General features: G+C 50.6%; 2 protein-coding genes across 5 annotated transcripts in view; both read left to right on the top strand.

Annotated features, from left to right (window-relative positions):
- The window catches only part of CLPS (colipase), a 20,479-nt gene extending 15,035 nt beyond the window's left edge, over window positions 1-5,444 (top strand). For both annotated transcript variants that reach the window (XM_014953641.1, XM_014953642.1), the window contains one exon: window positions 5,363-5,444. The gene's annotated coding sequence lies outside the window, so the exon portion shown is untranslated. The remainder of the gene's footprint in view (window positions 1-5,362) is intronic.
- The window catches only part of FKBP5 (FK506 binding protein 5), a 25,247-nt gene extending 837 nt beyond the window's left edge, over window positions 1-24,410 (top strand). The window contains exons 2-13 of one of the 3 annotated variants that reach the window (XM_014953636.1): window positions 5,363-5,446; window positions 6,258-6,352; window positions 11,069-11,197; window positions 12,189-12,333; window positions 12,701-12,843; window positions 13,722-13,836; window positions 18,053-18,209; window positions 18,810-18,900; window positions 20,554-20,637; window positions 21,185-21,370; window positions 22,294-22,533; window positions 23,997-24,410. In XM_014953636.1, the coding sequence (XP_014809122.1) occupies window positions 11,093-11,197; window positions 12,189-12,333; window positions 12,701-12,843; window positions 13,722-13,836; window positions 18,053-18,209; window positions 18,810-18,900; window positions 20,554-20,637; window positions 21,185-21,370; window positions 22,294-22,533; window positions 23,997-24,104 (1,374 nt within the window). In that variant the 5' untranslated portion in view covers window positions 5,363-5,446; window positions 6,258-6,352; window positions 11,069-11,092 and the 3' untranslated portion in view covers window positions 24,105-24,410. Of the gene's footprint in view, window positions 1-5,362; window positions 5,447-6,257; window positions 6,353-8,890; window positions 8,992-11,068; window positions 11,198-12,188; window positions 12,334-12,700; window positions 12,844-13,721; window positions 13,837-18,052; window positions 18,210-18,809; window positions 18,901-20,553; window positions 20,638-21,184; window positions 21,371-22,293; window positions 22,534-23,996 lie in introns of those variants that run through there. The other 2 variants (XM_014953634.1, XM_014953635.1) reach the window with 2 other exon arrangements.

Raw genomic sequence — 24,410 nt, 5'->3', positions numbered from 1 at the left:
CCCAAAACCACCCCCCTGGGGTGTATACCCAGAAACCTAGGGTTTCATTTGGGGTGCGTGTAAGTGATTGCAGAAGGTAAATGTGAATTATTTTTTTTTAAGCTCCTGCTCTTTTCCCTCTCCTCTTGGGGCACAAAACCTCTTTCAAAGCTTCTCTTTTTAAAATGCACATTCGGGTGATTTTTCTTACCAGGAAAGAGTATTTTCCGTGATGAGCTATAAGAGCTTGGGGAGGGAGGGGGGGGATACATCCATCATCCATCGTCCCCTGGTTCCCAGCCGGGGCTCGGATGCTGCAGTTGTGTTTCTGTCCCTGCTGTGCCACCGTGCTGCTGCCAGTGGAAAAAAAAAAACAAACCACCTTTAAAAATGAATAATAATAATAATAAAAAAAAAAACAGGAGCTGGTACTTTTGGGTTTGAAAGGTAGATTTTAAATGATGTCTCCCCGTAATGAGCTGTTAAACTGTTGAGGTGGATTTAGGACATCGCAGGGACATCAAATCCAGCCTGGCAAGTGGGATTGCAAGTTAAAAAAAAAAGAGAAGTTGAAAGTACAAATTGCTCCTTCCTTTAAAACATGGGGGAGCTGTGTCCCTCCTGCCCCAAGAAGAGCTGGGGGAGGAAAAAAGTCACTAAATTTGTCAGACAGAGCCTGTGTCTGGCTTTTATGGGCTGTTTTCCCGGGTTTGGGTCGTGTGGCGGTGCTGTGCTCAGAGGTGCTCAGGTTTTATTTCCACCCCAGTATCCTAGAGATGGGACAGAGCTGCTGGGGGGGGACAGAAATGCCACCAAAGCTGAGGGAACGATGGCCACCGCTGGCCAGGGGTCAACCAGGACCGTGGGGCTGGGCAGGGACAATGTCCCAGTGGTGCTGAGAGTTTGGCAGCTGGGATTCTGGGGTCCCTCTTTGGGGATTCTGGGGTCCCTCTTTGGGGATTCTGGGGTCTCTTTTGGGGGATTCTGGGGTCCTCAGTGGGATGTTGGGGTCCCTTGTCAGGGATGCTGGGGTCCTCAGTGGGATACTGGTCTTCATCTCCGTGGCATGAAGGATGAACCCCTGGGACACAGCGGGAGGAAGATGAGGGTGCGATGGAGCTGGGTGCTCACAGGAGCCAGAGGTGATGGGGTGCTGGTGGAGGAAGGGGTGGCTGGGAGCATTGTAGGGGGATTTTGGGCTGATGAAGCAGGTGGGGCTTGTGCTGGAGAAGATGGGTGATGGTGTGAGGAGGGAGAAAAAGCAGATTTCTGGGGAGTTGGTGGAAAAGTTCTCGCTTCTGCTGAAACTCGCTGGGATGATGAGACGTGGGGTCTTGGGGGTTTTGGGTTTGGAGGATGGAGGGGTTTGGGGCAGGGAGGGCTGGCATGATGCGGGCTGCTCACGATGCCCATCCTGTCCAGAGCGGAGGTGTCTGCCGGGATGAGAACTTGCACAATTATTTTTTTCTTTTTAAAAAATAGTAAAAGCAAATAATCGTAGCTTCCCAAGGCTGTATTTGCTCAGCACACGCTGGAATTATGTTGAGGTCCTTTCCCGCTGGGACGGGCCAGAAAATAAGGACAATTCCTGAGTAAAAACTAAACTACATCCTTCAGGAACATCACTGCTGTGTAATTAGGCGTGTTTTAATTAGGGGCTTGCAGGAGGAATTTTGCTGTAAGGCTGGAGATGCTCAGCACCAGGACCCCCCCCTCTGTCCAGCTGCAGCTCCCTGGGCTTGCTTGGTGGGGGAAATATTCTGTAAAGCACTTGGAGAATAATTTGTTCTCCGTTATTTATGCTTTTAAACTATATAATACTTTATTCTATATTTGCTCTCACTTCTATATATTTATATAAAGTTATTACAGCCCCTTGAGGGAGCTGCGGAGCTCGCACTACTGTCATGTATATCACAGGGAAATAAGAAATTACTTAGCAAGTTGTTGGTTGTTTTTTTAATTATTTTTATTTTAATGCTGTACATTTGTGGGTGTAAAGGAATGGCTGCGAGTGCTCTAATGTACAAATTGTTCGTGTAGTTTGTTTGTCATGGAGCCGACGAGCTTTTTCCATAAGCAGTAACCGTGATTGAAGTAAGGATTTCTGATTTTGCAAGCGAGTGTGTTGGAAAATTAGGAAAACGGTAGTAAAATAACTGTCAGGAGTGAGGAGGTGGGATGATGAGGGGTGGCAATTAAGTTGTGTTCTGCCTGTGATGCCCCGTTTTCATAATTAGTAGTATCGCTTTTAGAAAATTAGCATCATTTAAAGTATACTTGTTTCAGGTATTTTTTGATTCATGATCAATTTAATCAGGTAATTAAATAAAATGAGCTCTAGGAGGCACCGCCTCTTCTTGTTTGCCCATAACATCATTTCTGGGCTGTGACCCCAAAGTCTTGGCACCCCTTGGCCCCGCTGGCGCTGAGCCCCTGCATCCCTCAGTATCCCCCAGCGATGGTGGTCCCTGTCCCCCTCTGTCGCTTTGGCATTTCCTCGTCCCCTCCAAGAAATCCCGATTAATGGGCTGGTGTTTCACAACCTGCCAGGAATTGCCGTTTGCCTGATATAATTTGGCATTTATAGACCATTGGTGCTTCAAAAAAAGGTCTTGGGTGCCGGGTTATTTCTGGGTGCCGGCGGCAGTGCTGGGTGCCCAGTTGGGGATCCCCCCCCTTGGAATTCGGCACTGGGGCTCTGGAGATGCTGCTGAGCCCCCTGTGGATGGGGAATGAGGGATTAAATCCAGCATTTCCACTGCTGGGGGGGTGTGCTGCCCTTTGGAGGGGTCACCTGGCTGAAAGCTTGTTGGAGAAACCCCTAAACCTGTTGTAAGCAATGCGATGCTTTTAGAAATTGAAACAAACAAATAAAGAAAATATTAAATAAATCCAAGTTTTAATTGTCGGGTTTATTCTGGAGAAAAGGCTAAATTAGATCAGAATTGGCAAACAAGGCGTTTCTTGTTTATTCCCATTTTGTATTTATTTTAGTTCCCCCAAGCTGTCTCTTAAAATTGAGTTTGCTCGGCGTTGGCGGAGCCGCTGCCAGGAGGATGCTCCGAGCTGCCCGTGGAGGGGTCCAGTCTTTACCAGGATGCGCCCTACGGGGAGGGGAACTTCACATTTAACAGCCAGAGGGGGAATATTTTCTTTCCAATGTCCCCAAACCATCTCCCCCACCCCCGTGGCCGGGTCTGTCCTCCCTGTTATTTTGATCAGGAGAGGAGACACGATGAAAGGAGCCTGCTCATTTTCCAGGGAAAAAAAAAAAAACAGTTAGAGGGTGCCAAGGAGTGGGTAGTGGGATGTCAAGTACTTTCTCACTTTTAAAGATGGCTTATATAACCTGCTTGGCTATATTATTGTTGTTATTATTTTTTTTTTCTCTCCCCCCCCCTCCAGTTACATAATCCTAATTTATGAAAGCATTAGGAAATTGCATTCCCCGCTGTTACGTGAGCCTCTGTATATAATGGCCCCGGAGCTTGTTAGGATGCTGTGCTTGGCCCCTCCGCCAGCTGTCTCCCAAGAAGCCCCAGCCAGGTGTGGAACAGCTATTTATACACATATTATTACTATATTTTAATTTTTTTTTTTTTTGCCATCCTCTCAGGCTGTGTCAGCCCCTCCAGGAACGGGATGGGTGCTCTCCCTGCCGATGGGCTGCTGGCTCTGGCATTCCTGTTTTCTTTTTTCCAGTATTTTTGGGATATGCCACTCATGGCAGAGGCTTGTCATGATTTTTGTGGGGGGAGCAGCCAAAATCGTCGCTGGGGCCAGGGATGGCTTTGGGGGCAGGCGGGATAGGAGCTGCAGAGCATCAGCGTGTAAAAAAACCCTCCACCGCATCCCGTCCCTGGCACCTTCTCCCCTTGGAAGAGCATCAACCCATAAATGTTTGAGCATCAACCCATAAATGTTTATGGGCTTTTGCCTTCCCCAGTATATATTTGTCTTTTGGAATAAAGGAGGGGAAAAAATATCTATATATTGCTCTTTTTTGTTTTTTAAATTCCATTTCACATTAAAGCTGAGGGTTTTTATGTCTCTGGGTACCTACCCTGGAGGGGATGGACCACGGGCAGCTGATGGGATGCTCATGAGAGGGTCGAGTCTAGAAGAGCTTTATTTGTGCAATTTCTTATTTTGAAGCAACCTGGAAAAAAACACCGAGCGAGCATTTCCTCGCTGATGCCTGGCTAGATAACCAGTGAAAGAGCCAGATTTTTTTTTTCAATGGGTTTATATTGTAAACTGTGGAGGGGGGGAAAAAATCCAACCCCTTTCTGAACGTCTTTTGCACGTCGCTGGTGAGGGTGCGCTCGCCTCGCTCCCAGGGGATGCGGGGACAGGCTGAACCCATCTTGCTTGCTGTTGAAATATTTATTCTGGCAGGGAGCAGTGAGCTGTCCTGCTCACTTGTTCCTCTCGCTGCAGCTGAAACTCGAGGGCAGCCTCTTATTCAACATCTTTAAAATGAAAAAAAAAAAAAATTGAAAAAAAAAATCAGTTATGACTTGGATCTTAAGTAAAACCACTTCAGAAGCTTAAAAATATTAGCTAGGCAAAATGATTAAGCAAGTGTGACGGGAACACATGCCGCTGTATTTAAGTTAGCCGCATGCAGTAGTTTCCTTTTCTCCCTTCGTTATTCTTTTAATTGCTTAAAAAAAGTCTCCTTTTGCTTCTGTACTGGTATCCTCTGGTCTTCGGGAGGTGGATGAGGGTAAAGGTGACTGCATCCCTCTCCAGGGCGGCAGAAGGGGATGCAAGACCACTAGGTGGGTGGCACTGGGATGCTCAGGGGGATGCTGGGGGAGTACCGGGGGGTACCAGGGTCTCCATGGGCAGGAGGCGTTAACCCTGGAGCAGCGACCGGCCGTGGATAAAGGAGCCCGGGGAATTCGCTTCGCTCCCCGGTGAGTCACGGTTCACCCTGGGCACGATGGAGGTTCGTCAGGGTGCCGAGCAATTAAAGCACCACTTGTTTGCGTTTTGTTTTTGTTTTTGTTTTTTTTTTCATTTATTTATTGTTTGAATAAAAGTTGCCATGACTGGCCCGTCGGGATGTTAGCTGCTTGCACAACGCTCAGAAGTAAATCAATCCATGTGAGTCTTATTCAGCTAGGGATAACTCCAATTTATGGCTTCCCTGTTTGTTTTAAGGGGGGGGGGAAAAAAAAGTTAATTTTTAATTCAAGTTGTGATGTACAAGTGTGAAAAGTGGTACTCGATGTCTGGGTGCATCTATGTGTGTTGGGATGGAGTTGAGGGTTACGTGGAACTGCCTTGTCAGGCTTAAGAAGGTAATTTTATCTTAAAAAAAAATAATTTATTTCCGACTCAAACGCTGTCTCTCTGGGTCTCTGCTCCACAGGCAAAAGTGTTAAAGCACCAGTGTCTGGGGCAAAATCGCTGCTCTGGTCTCCCCCTCTCCTGCTGCCCAGGGACGCTTTGTTCAGTAAGTAGGTATTTTATTACAAAAAATTGTTTTCACCATCGAGGGAGAAGCGAAACCACGGTGGGATGGTGCAGAGAGCCCAGTTGCTGTGCTAATTGGGTTGTTCTTCATTATCTGTCAGTGGGTGTGCTGGGGCTGGAGGCTGGAGGTGCGTCCCCTGGCTTGAGGGGCTGGGATTTGGGGTGAGGCTCATCAGGACTTGGGGTGACGCTGGCCCGGATTTGTGGCCCCCATCTCCTTCCCAGTGCATTTAGATCCATTGGGTTTTAGCTTGACCTTTGCATTTTAAAGAAAACTCCCTCCTGTGTTGCAATCTTGAAGCTTTTAGGGCTGTTGTGGTGCTGTGGAAGCAAAAGTGCTTTGTGCTAAGTGGGTCTTAAAAAAAACAAACCCCAGAGCAGTCAGCTCTTATTTTTCCATCCTGTTAATTTTCATCCTGACTTTCAGCAACAGTCAATAAAAAAGTTGGACAGAAGATAGCCTTTTTATTCTTTTTTTTTTTTTTTTTTTTTTTTTTTTAGCTGATGGTAAGATGCTAACTGCTGCTTTATGGAAAGAGCGAGTCAAAGCGTCTTCCCGTGGCTGCGGGGAGCAGAGGAGCTGCCACGGGAGGTTTTGTCCATGATCTTATCACCCCTTTCTGACCGTGGTGTAGTGTGATCTGTGGCTTAAAACTGCCATTTCAGTTCTCCCTCCTTCTTAAATCCTGTTGTAGAATCAAGCATGTGTGGTGTTTATTTTATATATTTAATATATTATCTATAATTTATATTTTTATAATTTTTAATATTTTTTCCTTTCTTCTTACCAGCTATTTGTGTGAAAGCCCCACCGTGTCTCTGGGTGGACACCTCCCCAGACCCTCCTGGACCTTCAAACCTTCTCCAGCAATTGCGTGGTGACAAGGTGAGACCCTCTCCAAGTCCTCCCCAGCCTTTCTCTTGCTGCCTCCCCCTTTCCCTCTCCCTTCCCACGAGGCCCCTGGGAGGGATCTGCGGCATGAACTTTCCATTTGGAGCTGGCAAATTCCTGGTATGCCGATTTCTAGGAAACGTGGCTCGGGATGGTGTGCTTGGTGAAACCCTAGCATGTGCGATACCTGTCTGTCCTCAGCCTGGGGTCAGACATCTGCATCCCATTCTCCGCTTGGAATTTTTCTCCTATTTTCTCCGGGCTGGAAGATAACAACATCTGTGTGGAGAGGGGATTGTTAAAAAAAAAAAAAAAAAAAAAAAAAGAATAATATAAATGGCTTGTTTTTATGGCGTGGATTTCTCTGCAGCGTGTGCTGGGGTTGCACGACGTGCATCCTCCCGCAGAAGAGGTTTTGAGGTTTTTTGTTTTTTTGCTTTTTGTTTTTTTTTAAATTGGTTGCAAAGATCATCGTTAGAAAGGGTTTTGGGTGAAGGGGGAAAAGGTTTTGAGATGCTCCCCTTGCTGGTTTTCCATGAGCGTGTTCCTGGCATCGCTTGCAGCCAGCCTGAAAAACAGGCAGCGGATAACGAAGGTGGGGGAAGACACCAGCCGCTGCCCAGCTTAAAAAAAGAAAGATACATGCCTTTTGTCAGACCTGCTTTTAAACAAAATAGACAAAAAACCACAGAATGGATATTTTCTGAAGCAGCAGCTGAATTAATGATTATATGGGAGTGCTAAAGGCAGGGACAAAGCTGTAGACGCTGCTGGCGACTTAATTGCTCGTGGGCATTGATCGTGGCTTCGTTTGCCCGAGGGTATCGGTCACAGCCTCTAGAGGAGGGGAGTGATGCTTGCAGCCACACTGGGGCAGAGGGTGACTTTGCAAGAGGGAAAGGTGCAGCTCTTGGTGCTTTTGGGCAATTCCAGGAGTTTATATTAATTCAGAGGGACACTGAGAGCAGGCGTGCGCCAGCACCTTGGGTCGGGATGTGCCGGCCCGAGCGAAGCACGTTGGGCACGTGTAGGAGTCCCCCGGACTCGCCAACCTCCTCCTTTGCTCAGCTAGAAGCTCTTTAATCTATTTCACTTTAATTAACACTGAAATAGTTGCACTTGGAGGAGAGGTTGTGTCCAGATGCGGAAACCTCTGGATTTTTAAGCTTGTTTATTATAGCTCTTAAATTACGGATTAAACAGCTAGAGTGAATTTTCAGATCATCCCACAGAGTGGGGGCAGATTAAAAGCAAACAAGTGAAAACCCCAAACCCTTTCCTTTGATGGTGAGGAATAACCTGGCCCTTTTGCAGGGGCTGTGGAGGGAGGAGGTGGCAGCTCTGGGTCCCTGCAGCCGCAACGTGCCCGGGTGGTGGCACAGACCAGACCCCGGTGTTGGGCTCAGAGCTTGAGCAGAGGCATTTTTGGGGTTTACAGGCTCCTGCAAGGGACTTTGCTTCAGGACGCGAAGAATCAAGCTGTGCTAAACTGCCCGAACCGTTCAAAATTGCCCCAAAACATGCAAAACCGCCCTGTTGCCTGTGTGCGCTTTTCCTGGGGTGTGCTCTGGATTTCTTTAATTGCCTTCCCATCGCTTTTATTCTCCGTGGATAGGAATCCCTTCCCTCTGGTTTGCCTCCAGCAAACTCTCAGTGTCAGCCCCTGGCTCCCTGGTATTTAAATCTTGGGACATCTCAGATATATTTCGTATATTTTTTTTTTCTTCCCTACAACTGTTTGTTTCAAATTAATTGGGATTTTGGACCCCAGCCAGCCTCCTCCTGCTGCTCCAAGCCGAAGATAAGCGGGAGCGCCACGAGCTTTTTCTCTAACCTAGTTGGAGCCGTTCTCGCTGGCCGGAGGAGTCTCGAGCTCTTTCATAACGTGGACCACAACGTTAATAGCCAGTCTTGTGGGCTTCATCCCTCCCACTGCTTCTGACGCAGAGCATCTCCCCTCCCGCTCGCCTTGGCCAGCTTCCCTGGATGACTCCACTAATTGCTTACGTAGAAAAAATAATGAGAAGGATGCGTATGATATATTTTTAGATGTCTCTTGGTGGGATTTAGCAACCGGCGAGCTGGAGCCAGCACCTCCCCATCCGTCCGTCTTCTGTGTCCTGGCGGTGGCTGCTTGGTGGACCTCGGGAGGTTCTGCCCTGGGAGGTGGCACTTCTTTTGCAAGCTGTTTCCCTTTATTTTGGGTCTTCTCCTGGTCCTTAATAAATGGGTTTTGGATGCTGTATCCCTGGTGCTGCACAGGATCTGTGCTGGGAAGCCCTGAGCCAGGGCATGGTGCTGGTGGTGTGCCCATGCCGTGATGGGCACCATCACCTCCTCACTCATCTCCAACATGATGACCATGGTGGTGGCAAGGCAGCGTAGATCATGGTGGCTTGGAGACCATCTCAGCACCCGAAGTAACCAACGGCAGGTTTTCCAACTTATAAATACCCACAAGATGACGAGTCTCACCACCAAAGTTGCCTTTTTTAGTGGGTTGTTTTTTGGTTTTTGTTTTTTTTTTTTCAGGTGTTCCCATCCGAAACCTCAGCAGAGCAGGGGAGAGGGAGCAGGCACAAAATCTCATTAAATACTACCCTGAAGATTCTGATAATTGGGCACTGCAGCAAGTAGTTCCCTTATTTTTTCTGCATGCTCCTTCCATTGCAGGGTTCTTTGTGTCTCGGTGGCTTCCTGTGCTGGGGGGCGGAGGGGGGCCGGGCTCCAGCTCTTCCCTTTCCACCCGGGTGCGAGAAGTGCAATTCTTCTTGCAGCACGACTTATCTGCCCTTGGAGCTGAAAACATCCTTCCTTTGCTCTTTTTTTTTTTTTTAATCCCCCGAATGAACAGTTTCTCCTGCTGGTTAACATCAGCTTCCACACCAAGGGCTGTGGGAAAGTTTCGCAATTAGAGTGGCTTTAATAGATCTGGTTTATGTCTTAAAAACCCCATCGCTTTCTAATTCTCCGTCACATGTTTCCTTGATTACGTGTGGCGCAGCAGCACGGCTACCAAAATAGCCTCACAGTCTGAAGGAAATCATCAGGAAATATGCTTTTCTTTTAAACCATGGGCAATTCTCTTTGCACCAGGCATCATTGGAAAAAGTCCGTGTTGTACTCAAAACCTGCCTTTTCTGGCACCTTGACTGCTCATGCGGTGATGTTGGGAGTGTGGTTTGTCCCCCCAAAATTTCTTCAAGTCTTGCTGTGGATTTTCTCTTTAGCCACCCAAATAGTTGGGATTCTTTTGGTGTTGGGTTTGCTTTAGTTTTTGGAGAAGATGCTGTGCCTTCAGGTGTCTCCATATGGGGTAATGCTTTGCTTGCCCCAGGCTTGGAGCCTGCTCTCTCCTTTTGGGGTGTTCTCAGGGTGGGGGCAAGAGAAAGCCAGGTTTGCCTGGGGTTGAGGTGCTGCTTTCCAAATAATAGAATCTCTCACAAATATGTAGTTCCTGGTGGAAAATAATAATACACTCTATAAAATAACTCAGAAGGCAAATGCTAGCCTGGTGCACAGATTTCTAGCACCTGTACCCAGGGGGTGCCCACCTCGACGTGAGCCGGAAGGCATGGGTGAAGCTTGGTGGCCATCAGCCCTTTGCTTCTTGCCCACGAGCACTTTCATCTCCCCTGGCTTTGGGGCTGCCCTCGATGCTGCCGACGTAGATTTAACCCCAGCCGGAACCACGCAGCTGCTCACTCAACTCCCCTCTCTTGGGATTGGGGAGAGAATCAGAAGTGTAAAAGTGAGGAAAAACTCGTGGGTTGAGCTAAAAACAGTTTAAGAGGTAGAGAAAAAGCCACACATGGAAGTAAAGTGAAGCAAGGAATTAATTCCCTGCTCTCCATCAACTGGCGGGTGTTCAGGGCTCTGTCACTTGGGAAGATGAACACCATATCTCCAAAATTCCCCCTTTCCTCCTCGTTCCCCCAGCTTTATACACTGAGCATGACATTCTGTGGCATGGAGTGTCCCTTTGAGCAGTTGGGGTCAGCTGTCCTGGCTGTGTCCCCTCCCAGTTCCTTGTACCCCCCCAGCCTGCTCACTGGTGGGGTGGTGTGAGGAGCAGGAAAGGCCTTGAGAGCTTATCAATAACCAAAACCACTGGCGCTATCCCAAAATTTTTCATCCCGTATCCAGAACATTGCCCTGCACCAGCTGCTAGTAAAAAAGTTAACTCCATCCCAGGTGAAACCATGAGAGATGGGTTTCCATGCCCATCCTGCCTCAAAGTAGGTGCTGGGCAGAGCGTCATGGCAGAAGATGCGGGTGGTTTAGGTGCAGCACCCTGAGAAGAGTTTCCACATCTCGCCAGGTGTCAGGAGTCGGTCACCTGGCACCCTTGTTACCTCCTTTTGGGTTTGGGAGCTTTTTTGGGTAAAACTGGATGGGGCAGCCTCTGAGGTTGCCAGGGCCACCTCCCGGGGTGCGGCGTTGGCCTAGGGAGGCTGGAGGTGAAGGTTGGGGACCCCCAGTAGCATCCCTATCGCTGTGGCCGGATGAAGCCGTGGGGCTGTCCCCTGGTGATGGGCAAGGCTGGTGTCATGGTGTCACACATCAGGGTTTCCTGTGCCCTGTGGTCCCTGGGAAGGGATTTTCCACTTGAGATGTGCTCAGTGCTTCCTGCTGCTTATTTTCCTCTTAACCCTTTCCTCTTCCACCCCCTCCCGGGTTCCTGATGGGGTGCGTGCTGTGTCTCCCCAGGTCCAGGGCTTATGCGAGGAGACCATGACCACTGATGAGGCCACCAAGAGCGAAGGGGAGGTGCAGGCAGCGGCTCTGGCCGAGCGCGGGGAGGACATCACGCCAGCTCGAGACCGAGGGGTCCTGAAGGTGAGGGGGGCTGCCGGGGGCAGGTCCTACCTTTCTTTCTGCATCTTGGGGTGCAGGGTCACATCAGTGAGTTGCGTCCCCAGCCCTTGGGGTCAGGTAGTACTTCCAGGACTGATTTTTTTTTGTTATTGTTGTATTTGAAAGGCAAAGGAGGTGAGCATCACTTGGACTAAAGCAGGATGGAGCGGTGTTTAAGAGTGATGGGTTCAGGCTGCTCAGTGAATTTTGCTGCTATTGTGTTTCCTAATCAGATTATTAGCTGTAAATCCACAAAGCATTTTTGTATGTGACTCACAGACATTAGAAAGAGCACATTACTGAGGTCATCCCGTCTGCTCCACAACCCCTTTTTTCATATTCAGGGCCGTTTCTGGAGAGTTCTGCTCTCCAGCGCTTGCTCTTCTCCAGTTGAATAGGACCTTTCCTCTAAGAATAGCATCCTCCCCTGCTCCATCTTCGGCTCGAGAACTGCTTGTTCCAGGCTGTAGCATTCAAAAAAAAAAAAGAAGTGTTGACAAGAGGCGAGTAGTGAAATGACACACCCCTGCGAGTAAAATGCGTACGGGCAGAAAGCGAGAGTAATTGCCTTCGCTTCGGGTTTCGAGCGGCGGTGTTTATCCAGACCACCTCCGCAAAGCACGGGCAGGTCTCTGCTCCCAGCCCTGTCCCGTGCCTCCGGTTCGGGGGTTATTTTTAGGGGCTGATGGAAGGACAAATCGAATGACTCCCCCTCAGGCCTTTCTTTGGTTTAGAGCAGCACTGGGGTGTACATATGCATGTGTATATCTATTTATATATATTTGCATATATATATTTTTTTATATATATTTGCGTGTGTGTGTATACATATGGGTGTGTATAGATAATATGCATGTGTGTGTATATATAAAAATACATATATGTGTGTTTATCTCTCTGTATATCTATTTCCATATGTGTCCTTAGCTGTCCCATGGCCTCCCTTCTCACGGCCGCTTTCTCTGTCTCTTAGATAATTAAGCGACCCGGGAGCGAAGATGAGTCTCCCATGATCGGGGACAAGGTTTACGTCCACTACAAAGGCAAACTGGCCAATGGTAAAAAATTTGACTCCAGCCGCGATCGGAACGAGCCCTTTGTCTTCAGCCTGGGCAAGGGTGAGCCTGGTCCAGGGGACCCATCCATGGGGATGCTCGAGGGTGGGCTGCTCCTGGGGAGCTGTGGTGCTCGAGGGTGGGATGTTCCAGGGGAGCTGGGATGCTGCTGGGGGCTGGGATGCTGGAGGGTGGGATGCTCCTGGGTAGCTGGGATGCTCGAGTGTGGGATGCTCCTGGGGGGCTGGGGTTCTTGAGGGTGGGATGCTCCTGGGAGGTAGGACCCTGATGCAGGACAGATAGATGATGTCAGCCCTGCCTTAAATAACTTCTAGAGGTGGGTTTTTTGGGGGTGCCATCCTTGTAGCACCCAGGCTGGAGTTTTTATTGCCGCTTGCTCCCACCAGCCTGATGTCTGCCTCTCTCCTAGGTCAGGTAATCAAGGCATGGGACATCGGGGTGGCTACCATGAAGAAGGGGGAGATCTGCTACTTGCTCTGCAAACCTGAGTATGCGTACGGCTCTGCTGGCAGTGCCCCCAAAATCCCCTCCAATGCCACCCTCTTCTTCGAGGTACGTACCGCCAGCACGTGGATGAGCTTGCTCCCTTTCTGCCTTGCTAGCCAGCTCAGACATAAAAAAAACCCCAAAAATTAAACCCCACCACCAACAACAACAGAAAAAAAAACAACCCAGCCTGAATTCCTGAAACGTGTCCCTCTGCTCCAGGAACAGCTGCCAGGGTTTTCTCAGAAATGTGTGTCTGAGCTGGGAGGCTGGGACTGAAACTCCGGCTGGGGAGAGCCCCGGTGCCAGGGGGTGGGGAGCGGGCAGATTCCCCATTTTAAAAATGTACATGGGAAGGAGAAAGCGGCTGGGAAATGCCTCCGGGTGCTAAAAAACGATTAGTGCCGCGGGGCTGGAAGGAAAGCCAAGGTTTTGGCACCATGCACTGGCCAGGCAGGGCCTGTCGGGACACAGCGGTGGGGAGGGAGGAATGGGTCTGTCCTAAATTAAGGCTTAGTCCTTCCAAGTCCAGCGGGGACTAAGCTGTGGGTCAGAGCTGGTCAGAATAAAGGGGACACTCCTGCCCACGCTGGTCCCGGGCAGCTTTCACAGCATCTTCCAGCACCGGCCGTGTTGTACCCTTACAGGCTTAATAAACTTATTTTTTTTTACTGTTACTTTGTGTTACGCTTCAGGTACTGGATGTGTCCCAATTTCTAATAAATCGGGTGTATTATGCTGTGGCTTGGAGCTGGCTTTTATGGGCAACTTCTGCTCGTCAGCTGAATGGAGAATTAGCTGGCTTGGCTCTCCAGCCGGAGGATGAACTGCTGCTTTGTGGCATTTCTGTTGTTTTTCTCCTCTCCTTTCCCCCTCCCTGAGCCCTGCCCACCTTTTCTTTATTAGTGTTACTTTTTTTTTTTAAATTTTTTTCTTTTTTTTAGGTCGAGCTGCTTGACTTCAAAGGCGAGGACTTGTTTGAGGATGGAGGGATAATCCGGAGGATTAAGAGGAAGGGAGAAGGTTACTCCAACCCTAACGAAGGTGCTACGGTGGAAAGTGAGTGTGGGTCCCTAGGTGGTGGGTGGGGGGCTGAAGGGGTGACCCTGCCCTGGAACCACCCCCTAGAAGGAGCTGTGGGCACTGTCAGTGGCCGTGTGTCATGGTGGGATGCAGGTACATCCAGCCCGGACGGGATGGAGAGGGGCTGGGAGAGCAGCGGTTCTCTGCCCACCTGGGGATGCTGCTCCTTGGCACAGCCCCGGGGGTGGCTCTGCCAGAGCTACTGGCCAGGAGGGTGGACTGGAAAACCTCAAGCCAGGGGAGCAGCCAGCCCATGATGGAGTGACCACTCGAATACAACCTGCCCTCTGTTTTCTTAGTCGCTTGGCAAACACATCCCTGCCAGCCCCGGTGCTGCTCAGCCTGGGGCAGGGGAGGATGGACGGAGCAAACCCCACCAGGTTTTTGGGGCTCTGCCGTCTCCTCCAACCCTTTGGCATCCTTTGCAGTGCCCAAACCGGCTGCCAAAACCCACACCAGCTCTGTCTTGCCTCGAAAGCATCAGTAGCCGGGACATCCTCCCTGGATGGCATCCCTTGCCAAGCGTTTTGGGCACCAGCACAAGAGCTCGGCAGCTTCTTTGGCCTCCTTGTTCCTGCAGTGATTGTCGTTTTGGTGGGGTTTATTGCAGCTGCTGCAGAATTGCTTTTCCTCCCCCTGCAGCCAGAGGATCTGCTGCTGGTGGAGGGGGAAAGGAAATGAATACAGAGGGTTTGCTGAGGCCGGGGTGGTCTCAGCCGATGCCTGAGGATGATGAACTCGGGTCCTGTCATGCTTTTCCCATTCTGGCCAGCAGGCATTTAGCAGAGCTGGATGGGGAAGGCCAGGCTCTTTTTTTTTTTTCCTTTCCAAGAACCACTCGGCCACAGACACGGAGCTCACTCCGTACGGGAGGCATTTACTTTCTTTTCTCCCTTATAGAGCTTCCGTACGCAAAGGTTAACTCCCTTTAGTGGAGGAGAAATTGGATCTGAGCTGTGACAGCTCATAAAGCTCGCCGCCTTGAACGGCTGGTTCTTCTAAAAAGGCTTTTTTTAAACGAAAAATGAGTTTTTGACTCAGACTCGACTGTCTGCCTCTCCTGCAGTGAGCATCGTAGCTGGGGACCAGCTGCAAGCCGAGCTTCAAGCCGGCTCTGCTACCCTAAAGATTAAACTAAAAGACTAAATATAATTGAAATCATCATGGATCCAGCATTCCTCTTTATTTTGACTAGGTCTGAGGGTGATACAGCCAGCGCTGTGCCCAAGGAGAGCCCAGGTCCCTCTGTGGCTGTTCCCTTTGCAGCTGGAGTTTTCTGGGTGCTTTAATGGCTCAGGAGGGGGTTGAGGTGGGGGGGGACACATGAGCCAGGAATTCTCTCTCTGCAAGCACATAAGGAGCCAAATAGTGATGCTCCTCGTATGCCTGATGCCCCCCCCAGAGCTGCTGCTTCACCTCTTTCAAAGAGAAGCAGCCGTTGGAGCAAAGAACACGTGGGGTCAAAATAACGGAGACGGGTGTCCTCGGAGGTGATCCCGTGTCACTTGTGTGGGGCAGAGATCAGGAATGCTGGCTGATCCCACTGGCAGACCCCCTGCCCTGCCAGACGCTCCCTCTCCCCCTGCAGCACTGAATTCCTTTGGACCTATACATCCCTGTATATCCCTATACATCCCGGGATCGGAGACCCTTAGGTACATCCCCATGAAAGAGGATGGGGTGGAGCAACACCAGGCAACCTGGCAGCCTCACAGCCAGGATTTTGGGTAGGAATAGACTTTTTTTTAAAAAAAAAACAACAACGCAGTGCTATTTAGGGTGGGCACTGTGCTGGGGATGGCACAACAGCCTGGGGACAACACAGCAGCCTTGGGGACAACACAGCAGCCCACCCCAGCAGCCCACCCCAGCAGCACGGGGACCTGGCATCTACCCAGGGGAGCAGCGATGGTTTATCTCAGCCATGTGTTTGGGAGAGGCATCGCCGCTGGAATTAGGCTGGAAGAAACCAGGCTTCCAGGAGCGAGCATCTCCGAGGCTGGAGTTTTGAATGCGTTTTGATAAGTTTAAAATTTTACAGACCCCAATTCGCAGTTCCGGTCCCCAAAACACGGGCTGCAATCGAAATCTGGCATTCCAGCTTTTGTTACAACCTTCCCCCCCCCCGCCCTCCTCCTCCTCCTCCTCCGTTTTTAATCTGAGTACAAATTGCTGTCAGCACATCAAGTTCGTGTGCCAGCCGCACTCGGTACACTCTGTTCTCAGCTCTTCAAAAACAAAATCGCTGCAGGCACCGAGAGAACAATAAGTCAGGGCTGCAACCGGAGTGATGTTCCTTCGGCGGCTTTTTTTTTTTTTCTTTTTTTTTTTTTTCCCCCTGTAATCCAAGAGCAACTGCAGCCAGCTGACCTGCTCCTGGAAACCCGAGCAGAGATTTTTCTCCCCCCTCCCTCTTTGCCCGGTGTGTTTTATGGGCAATTAAGATAGAGTGAAACTTTCCTCAAAGGGTTGGAGTGCAGCATCCTCCTCTGCCTCCTGTTTTAAAGTGAGATCTTCTTTTTGTTGTTGTTGTTTTTGGGGTTTTTTTTGGTTTTTTTTAAGCGGGATCTTCCTCCCAGCATTGCACTGGGGACAGAGGAGCCTGGGAGAACTGCTTCTGGGGTCTGGGATTGTGGATCCACAATCACTGGGAGCACGCAGGGAGATGTCACAGTGCTGGGTTTCCTGTATTTTAGGCTGGATTTTCTGCTTTCCTGTGCTTAAGGAAATAGCCAGCTTGGGTTTGGGTGGTGCAAAAAGCAGAGCTCAGCCCCGGAGCAGCTGGATTTGCCTTTTATCCTTGTCCTGAGCTGGGTGAGCATGCACCAGCTTGAGTTTCGTGGTCACTGCACGTTGGTGATGGATGCAGGATGTGTCCTAAGGACCTGAGCATCCTCTGCTCTGCCTTGAGTCCCAGTGTGGCATCCGTGGCAGGAGGGGGGGTGACAAGGCAGAGCACAGTGTCCTGTCTCCGCAGTGGGGAGAGAATTCGGCTGTGTCACAGTGGGGTTTAATGGACCTGCCCTGGGAACAAAGGAACTCAGTCGATGCGTCTCATCCCAGTGACTTTTGGTGTGTCCTGGGGAAGGGAAATGTCCGTGGGGCAGAGATGGGCAGGTTTCCTTCAGCCTGGACCCCCTCAGCTGCGCCTTGCGCTCACCTCCCACCACCCGGGGCGAGATGCGTGGTGCCCCCCAGTAGCTGGAGTCACATCCTGCAGCTCCACACGGTGCTGGGGGGGCTCTGAGAGCAGCCCCCGGCCTCGAGGGTGGGTTTCCTTCCGAGCACCCCTCCTCTCCCCCCTCCAGCAGCACTCGCACTGGCAATGTCTCCTCTCTCTGCTCTGCAAAAGTAAAGCTCATGTCCTTCCAGGCTGCACAGCTGTGGCGCCTACCATGATTTTTTCCTCTTCAAATTAGCTTTTTTTGTTTGTTTTTACTTTTTTTTGCATAGGAGTTCCTTATTAAATTGCTTTTACTTTATACCTCCCTGCACGTGTATGCCCTGTACCCTGCGAGCAGGGAGCAAAGAACATAAAACTGTCCCCAAAGCCTTGGAACATCTTCAGGTTTGAATAAATAAAGAATAATCTCGCTGTGGAAACCCAGCCAAGGAGTACCAGGTGGTGAATGTGCCAGGTACCCGGTGTCCGCTCTGGCTGCTTTTCTGCCAGCGTCTGGGGCTGGAACAGCACGGTTATTGGTTGAAAAATAAAAAAAAAAAAAAAATGTTTATCTTGTACTTTGAGTTCTTAGAGGCAGGAGAACATAGCCTTGTTGTGGAGGTAGGAGGCGAGGCGGTATAGCGCTGTATAGGAGGTTTGTAATCGCCGTGATAAACTCCGCGTGGCGGCGTGCCAGGAGCAATATCCAGTTCCAGTAAGACTTGACTCCTGCAGTTGAGCGCGAGGGGAACATATTAGTCACGATGTTTATCTGTTGTCTGGTCCTTGGTTAGACGAGATAGGCCTGTCCTGCTTTCCAGCAATGCTTCCAAGCTCTCCCCATCCCTCCCTGCTCACCCGGGGCTCCTTTGCTCCCCCCAGCCCCGTGTCTTCCCCCCTCTGGGGCTGGAGGCTTTGCTGGATTTTGGGAGATTTGATGAGATGTTTGACGAGATGCTTTATTTGGAGCCCACCTTGTCTTGGTGGCTCTGGGTGTGATCGTACCCCATCCCTTCTCCCCCCCTGCAGTTCACCTGGAAGGATTCTGCGGCGGCACCAGGTTCGACTGCAAAGATGTCAAGTTCGTGGTGGGTGAAGGGGAGGACCATGACATCCCCATTGGCATCGACAAAGCCCTGGAGAAGATGCAGAGGGGGGAACACTGCATCCTCTACCTCGGGCCACGGTAAGGAGCATCCACATGGGGATCCCGTTGTGTTTTAGGCTTTCAGCATCTAAGGTTGTTTCAACGCTGGTGGAAGATGATGATCCCAAAAATAGGACTCTCCAGAAGAGCTTCGGGTTAGCAATGCCAGCAGGGATGGCAAGAGTGACTGGTGATATATAGGCAGGAATCTTGGGATGCTTTAAAAATCAGGTAAAAGGGTTTTATCCGGGTCCTGTGGCTGAAAGGGAAATCGTCTCCCAGGGCTGGGTCCTTAGACTGGAGAGAAACCTGTATAAAAAGATGGATTTGATGAAGCCGGGAAGGATGATTCCCAGTATATAATGCATAGTATTAATTAATGTTATATATAACGTTATATGTAACACACACATGTGTATATATAACTTATATAGCATTGTATATAATTTTAACAGTATATAACGCATTAGATATCTTTGCTTGCAGAGAATAACATCACCCTGGTCCCAAAATGTTAGAAAGCTGCAGAGCTGGGTGTGAAACTGGAATTAACAGCCTGGGTGTGTGTTTCTGGCGAAACGCAGCCGAAATCAAGATTTGCCCCCGTCCCCCTCTGACAGCCTCTTGCTGCCTTTGCAGGTACGGCTTTGGGGAGGCGGGGAAGCCGAAATACGGGATCCAGGCGAACGCGGAGCTGGTGTACGAGGTGACGCTGAAAAGCTTTGAGAAGGTGAGGGCAGGAACACGCTGCTCCCTCCCCGGGTCCCTTCGCAGCGTCCACCCTTTGTCCCTGGCGTGGCTGCAGCCCCGGCCCCTGCTGAAGTGGATACGTCACCAAGGATCTCTGTGTTCTTAATTTGTTCTTCTCTGTTGGTTTGTTTTATTTTTCTGGCCTGGGTCCAAGGCTGGTTCTCTTATTTGTTCTTAGCCTTGTTCATTTTGTACTTTCTTTTTTTATTTTTTCCCTTTTATTTATTTTTTTCTTTTTATTTCTTTCCCTTCTGATTTTTTTCTTTTTCTTTTTTCTCTTTTTGTTTTTATTCTTTTTTCCTTTTTGTTGTTTTTCCTTTTTTTTTCCTTTTTCTTTTTCCTTTTTTTTTTCCTTTTAATTTTTCCCCCTTTTTTTTTTTTCCCCTCCGGGCTGTACAGATACACGTTAATGTCTGGCCAGCTGGCCCCAAGGAGCTCAGCAGGCACGCTGAGCTGGCTGTGCCTGTGGGGATGCTGGGGTTGGGATACAGGAGATGCCCACGGGATGGGGCAGGTGCTGCTGTGCTACATCCCCAGCTGGGTACCCTCCCCACCCCATCACCCTGGCTGGAGCAGGACTGAGCAGGGAGACCCTGCACCCCTCTCTGCTGGGGGATGTCTTCTCCCCCCCTCCTCTCCCCTTTTTGGGGTTCATTTTTTGTTGGATTTTTCTATCCTTGTGGGGTTGCGCTGGACAAACCACCTTGTTCAGGGTGAAGTCCCAGATCTGGTGGGAGTTTCTCTGTTGTAAAGGGCTTGCCCTCAGCTCCAGGTCTGCATCCCGGGTCTGCTCTGGGTGTTTGCTCTTCCCCAGCCCCTCAAATGAAAAAAGCTGCTGGAAGAGGTGGGATGGTGTGAACCTCATCATGTACAACCAGTCCAAGTGCAAGGTCCTGCACATGTCTTGGGGCAACACCAAGCCCGGATCCAGGCTGGGCGGAGAATGGCTGGAGAGTAGCCCTGAGGAGAGGGACTTGGGGGTGTTGGTGGGTGAGAAGCTCCACAGGTCCCAGCAACGTGTACTGGCAGCCCAGAAAGCCCCCCTCCAAGTGCTGCCTCCAGCTCTGGGGCCACCAACAGCAGAAGGACATGGAGCTGTTGGAGCAGGGCCAGAGGAGGCCACGGAAATGCTGGGAGGGCTGGAGCCCCTCTGCTGTGAGGACAGGCTGAGAGAGTTGGGGGGGGTCAGCCTGGAGAAGAGAAGGCTCCAGGGAGACCTTGGAGCCCCTTCCAGTCCCTAAAGGGGCTCCAGAAAAGCTGGGGAGGGACTCTGGATCAGGGAGGGGAGCCCGAGGATGAGGGGGAAGGGTTTGACACTGAAAGAGGGGAGATGGAGCTGAGCTGTGGGGAAGAACTTGTTTGGTGTGAGGGTGGTGAGAGCCTGGCCCAGGTTGCCCAGAGAAGCTGTGGCTGCCCCATCCCTGGAGGGGTTCAAGGCCAGGTTGGAGGGGGCTTGGAGCAACCTGCTGTGGTGGGAGGTGTCCCTGCCCAGGGCAGGGGGTGGCACTGGGGGGGCTTTAAGGTCCCTTCCAACCCGAACCATTCTATGATTGACCCTCATTAAGGAGCAGTCCTAGAAAGCCGTGTGGTGCTGCTGTGTTCCACTGGGATTGCTCTGACTGTTTTTTTGCAGGCCAAGGAGTCGTGGGAGATGGACACCAAAGAGAAGCTGGAGCAGGCTGCCATCGTCAAGGAGAAAGGCACGATGTACTTCAAGGTTTGTAAATTAGAGGATGGCGGAGGCAGGGCAAGGAGCTGGTAATAAATTTGGGGTGACTCTTGGGTACACAGCTGGGCAGTTACCAGTGTTGGAGAAGCCGTGTCCCCCCAGACAGCACTGGGAAAGGCGAGTCCTGCCCGTCCTCTGCCTTTTTCTCACACCCTGAGATACCTCCTCCTCTCCTGGCATTGCCTTGCCCTCGTGCACTCCCTGCCGAGCGGGATGGTAGATCGGGCGCTTCCCAGGGGTGGATGTGGCCAGGGCTGATGCTGAGGAGCTTTGGGGTTCCTCATGCCAGGCTGGGTCATCCCAGTCCTTCTCTGCTCTGCACAGAGGAGAAATGCAAGCTCTGCCATGACTTCTCACAGCACACCAGCAGCTCCAGCCAAGCCCCGGTGTGTTTGTAGGTATTCGGCATCCCCTTTTCATTCATTGATTTAACACACCACATTAAACCTGTAACGTGTTTGCAGGACGTTTCGGGAGCAGACCGGGTGTTGTCGGCGCGGGTTCCTCTAGCCTCTTCTTCTTTGCTCCATCCCAGGAAGGCAAATACCTGCAGGCGGTTATCCAGTATGGGAAGATCGTGTCCTGGCTGGAGATGGAGTACGGCTTGTCTGAGAAAGAGTCGAAAGCCTCCGACTCCTTCCTCCTGGCTGCCTTCCTCAACCTGGCCATGTGCTACCTGAAGCTGCGAGAGTACGCCAAAGCCGTCGAGTGCTGTGATAAGGTAGAGGCGCACAAGCCCTGGGGATGGGAGCATGCTCTCCTCCTGCTTGTTTTCACTAGGAGTTTTGGGGTTTATTTTTAAATTTCTTTTCGTACAAGAAGCCATTTCCAAGTGGCAGTTGGATGGTGGCATCCCTTCTCTGCACCTCGGGAGTCTCCACGGGCGCTGTGTTCTCAGAGACTGTGGGAGGAAAAGTGCTTTTTGGAGTTCAAAATCCACCTGGGCATGAGCTCACAACAGCTTTTCTTCCCAAGCCAGATCCACGTGGATGGATTCTGCACGGTCTGACAGCCGTAGGATGCTGTTTGGGTCTGCCCGGGCTGGATCTGGGCGCTGGGTGCAGTCTCTGCTGGAGCTGCAGCGTCTCCGTGTCCATTGAGGGCTGGGAGGGGCTTTGCCATTCCCTAAAAGTTCTGCAACTTTGTCTTTGTCACAGACTGTTAATTCTTCTGCAGAAGGCTTAAATTTAAGTGTCTTACATATGGGAAATATAGTAAAGCTAGTTGCCTTAATTTAAAAGTGAATCATCTCTGAGATGCCCAAGTGGCTTTTACTAAAGGAAAATAATGTCATTGCTAAAGCAGGGAGACAAAACCACATTTAATCCATCAGCTCCTTTGCCTCCCAGCTCCCCATGCTCCTCTGGGCTCAGATTTAGTGTTTACACTCAATTTCTTGTCTGTGGGTTTGTCTCCCACCGACTCAGCCACTCTCGAGGGCTTTTGAGCAAGGAGAAGTAACTAAACTGTATTAATGACGCGACAACTGCTGATGGAGACAAGTCAATTCTTGTCGAGCAAGATGCAGGTGCTCTGGAGACTTGAAGCCACCTCGTCCTAATTTTGGCAGATTTAACAAGGCTTTGACCATAAGGGAATCTTTTTGGGGAGCCCCAAGATCCATGGGGGTCTGTGTGTTTCCAGGCACTGGGACTGGACCAGGACAACGAGAAGGGCTTGTACCGGAGGGGCGAAGCCAGGTTATTGATGAACGAGTTTGAGCTGGCAAAATGTGACTTTCAAAAAGTGCTGGAAGTGAATCCGCAGAACAAAGCAGCGAAATCCCAGATCTCCGTTTGCCAGAAAAAAACAAAGGAGCACAACGAGCGGGACCGGAGGATCTACGCCAACATGTTCACAAAGTTTGCAGAGAGGGATGCAAAGGTGCGTGTTGCCCGTTTTTGCCCATCCAGCAGGTCCCGCTGAAGGATGCTCGAGAGGGTTTGTGATGAGAAGAGATGGGTTAAAACCAAGTAAATTATAAATGAGGTTCAGGATGGAGAGAGAGAGGATGCTGCAGTGGGAAGAAGCGGTGTATTTCTTGGTCTCTGTGCTGCCATCGTGCTCAGTCATCAATAAAAGTATCTGCAGTGCGAGCTCCCCAGGGCTGATGACAGGGTTGGCGTTTGTGCTTAATTTTGCTTTTCCCAGCTAGTGACCGTTGATGACCTCCTGGTCACTGGTAAAATGAAATGTCATCCTGTCTCTGGCAAGGCCAAGGGTATTTTGAGACATGATGGTATGGATTTCCTGAAGCTGGTAAGGCAATACCTGCTCCCCTGCTCGTACGGAGCGATTGCTGTGTGGTCACAAGGCTCTCATCCAAAATTCCTCTCAACAAAACCCGGTGTTCTGTAACGAGAGAGGACACGGCTTTGCAAGTTGTCCGTGCGGGTCATTTTTAGCATAATCTTCTGAACCAGTGCCTGGGGTTGAGGCTGTGGAAGAAGTGAGTGGGCCCTGGGGTACAGCGTGCTGGGGTCACCGGCTCGGGGCAGGGAGCAGAGCCGTCCCAGCCGGCTGCTGGCACTGTTGGCTCATGCAGGTGGCCGTGATGGGGACAGTCACTGCTGGAGCAGATGTGAAGGCTCTGCCGAGCCATAGTGCTCCTCTCCTGCACCCACGGCCAGGTGTATGGCTGCACCCGTGGCTCAGTCCCGTATCTCTGCTCAGATGCTGCTGCCTTAGAGAATCATAGAATCCTCTGGGTTGGAAGGGATGTTTCAGATCAATAAGTCCAACCATCAGCCCAACACTGCCCAAACCACCACTAACCCATGTCTCTCAGCACCATGTCTGCCCAGCTTTTAGATACCTCCAGGGATGGTGACTCCACCACATCCCTGGGCAGCCTCTTCCAAGGCTTGACAACCCTTTCTGTGAAGAAATTTTTCCCAGTATCCATCCTAAATGTCCCCTGGTGCAATTTGAGGCTGTTTCCTCTTGTCTCATTGCCTGTTACTCAGGAGAAGAGACCGACCCCCCCCCCGGCTACACCCTCCTTTCAGGGAGTCACAGAGAGCAAGGTCTCCACTCAGCCTCCTTTTCTCCAGGCTGAACATCCCCAGCTTTCTCATCTGCCCCTCATAAGTTCTCCAGACCTTTCTCCTTGTGCTCCAAGCCCCCTCCAACCTGCCCTTGAGCCCCTCCAGGGATGGGGCAGCCACAGCTTCTCTGGCCAACCTGGGCCAGGCTCTCACCACCCTCACACCAAACAAGTTCTTCCCCACATCTCAGCTCCATCTCCCCTCTTTCAGGGTCAAACCCTTCCCCTTCATCCTATAGCTCCCCTCCCTGGTATCTACACTCCCTTTCCAACTCCGATTGCTTTATTTTCTATTTTCTAGGAAGCAGCTAGCAAAACCGGTGTCGAAAAAGCAGCGGAGAAAGCAGCTTGTGAAAAGGGACCCAAAACTCCCAGTGCTGAAGACAAAGAGGGTGAAGGACACGTATGATGGAGGAGGAGGAAGGGAAGGGAGAACCTCCTGCCCTTGGCCCGCTCAGAAAAAGGTTGCTGCCAGACCTCGGGACTCGCCAGTGTTTTCTTGTAAAGCTTGTTACAGTTCGTGTGATTGTGGAAGCAAAAAAAAAAAGCGCCTCGCCAAGAAAAAGAACCGTGTCCCACCACCCTGGGTGCGCTCGGGGGCAGAGCGGGAGCAGCGGGACGCTGTGGGACCACCGCACGTGGAACAAATAGCTTTTAAACGGAGAAAAAGAGAGAGAGAGAAAGGAAAAAAAAAATAAATAAAAATTGAAACTCT

The sequence above is a fragment of the Calidris pugnax genome, unplaced genomic scaffold, assembly GCF_001431845.1.
Source record: "Calidris pugnax isolate Ruff unplaced genomic scaffold, ASM143184v1 scaffold245, whole genome shotgun sequence".
Classification (NCBI taxonomy): Eukaryota; Metazoa; Chordata; class Aves; order Charadriiformes; family Scolopacidae; genus Calidris; species Calidris pugnax.
The sequence above is the reverse complement of the archived record's forward strand: the minus strand, read 5'-3'. Positions and strand labels throughout refer to the sequence as shown.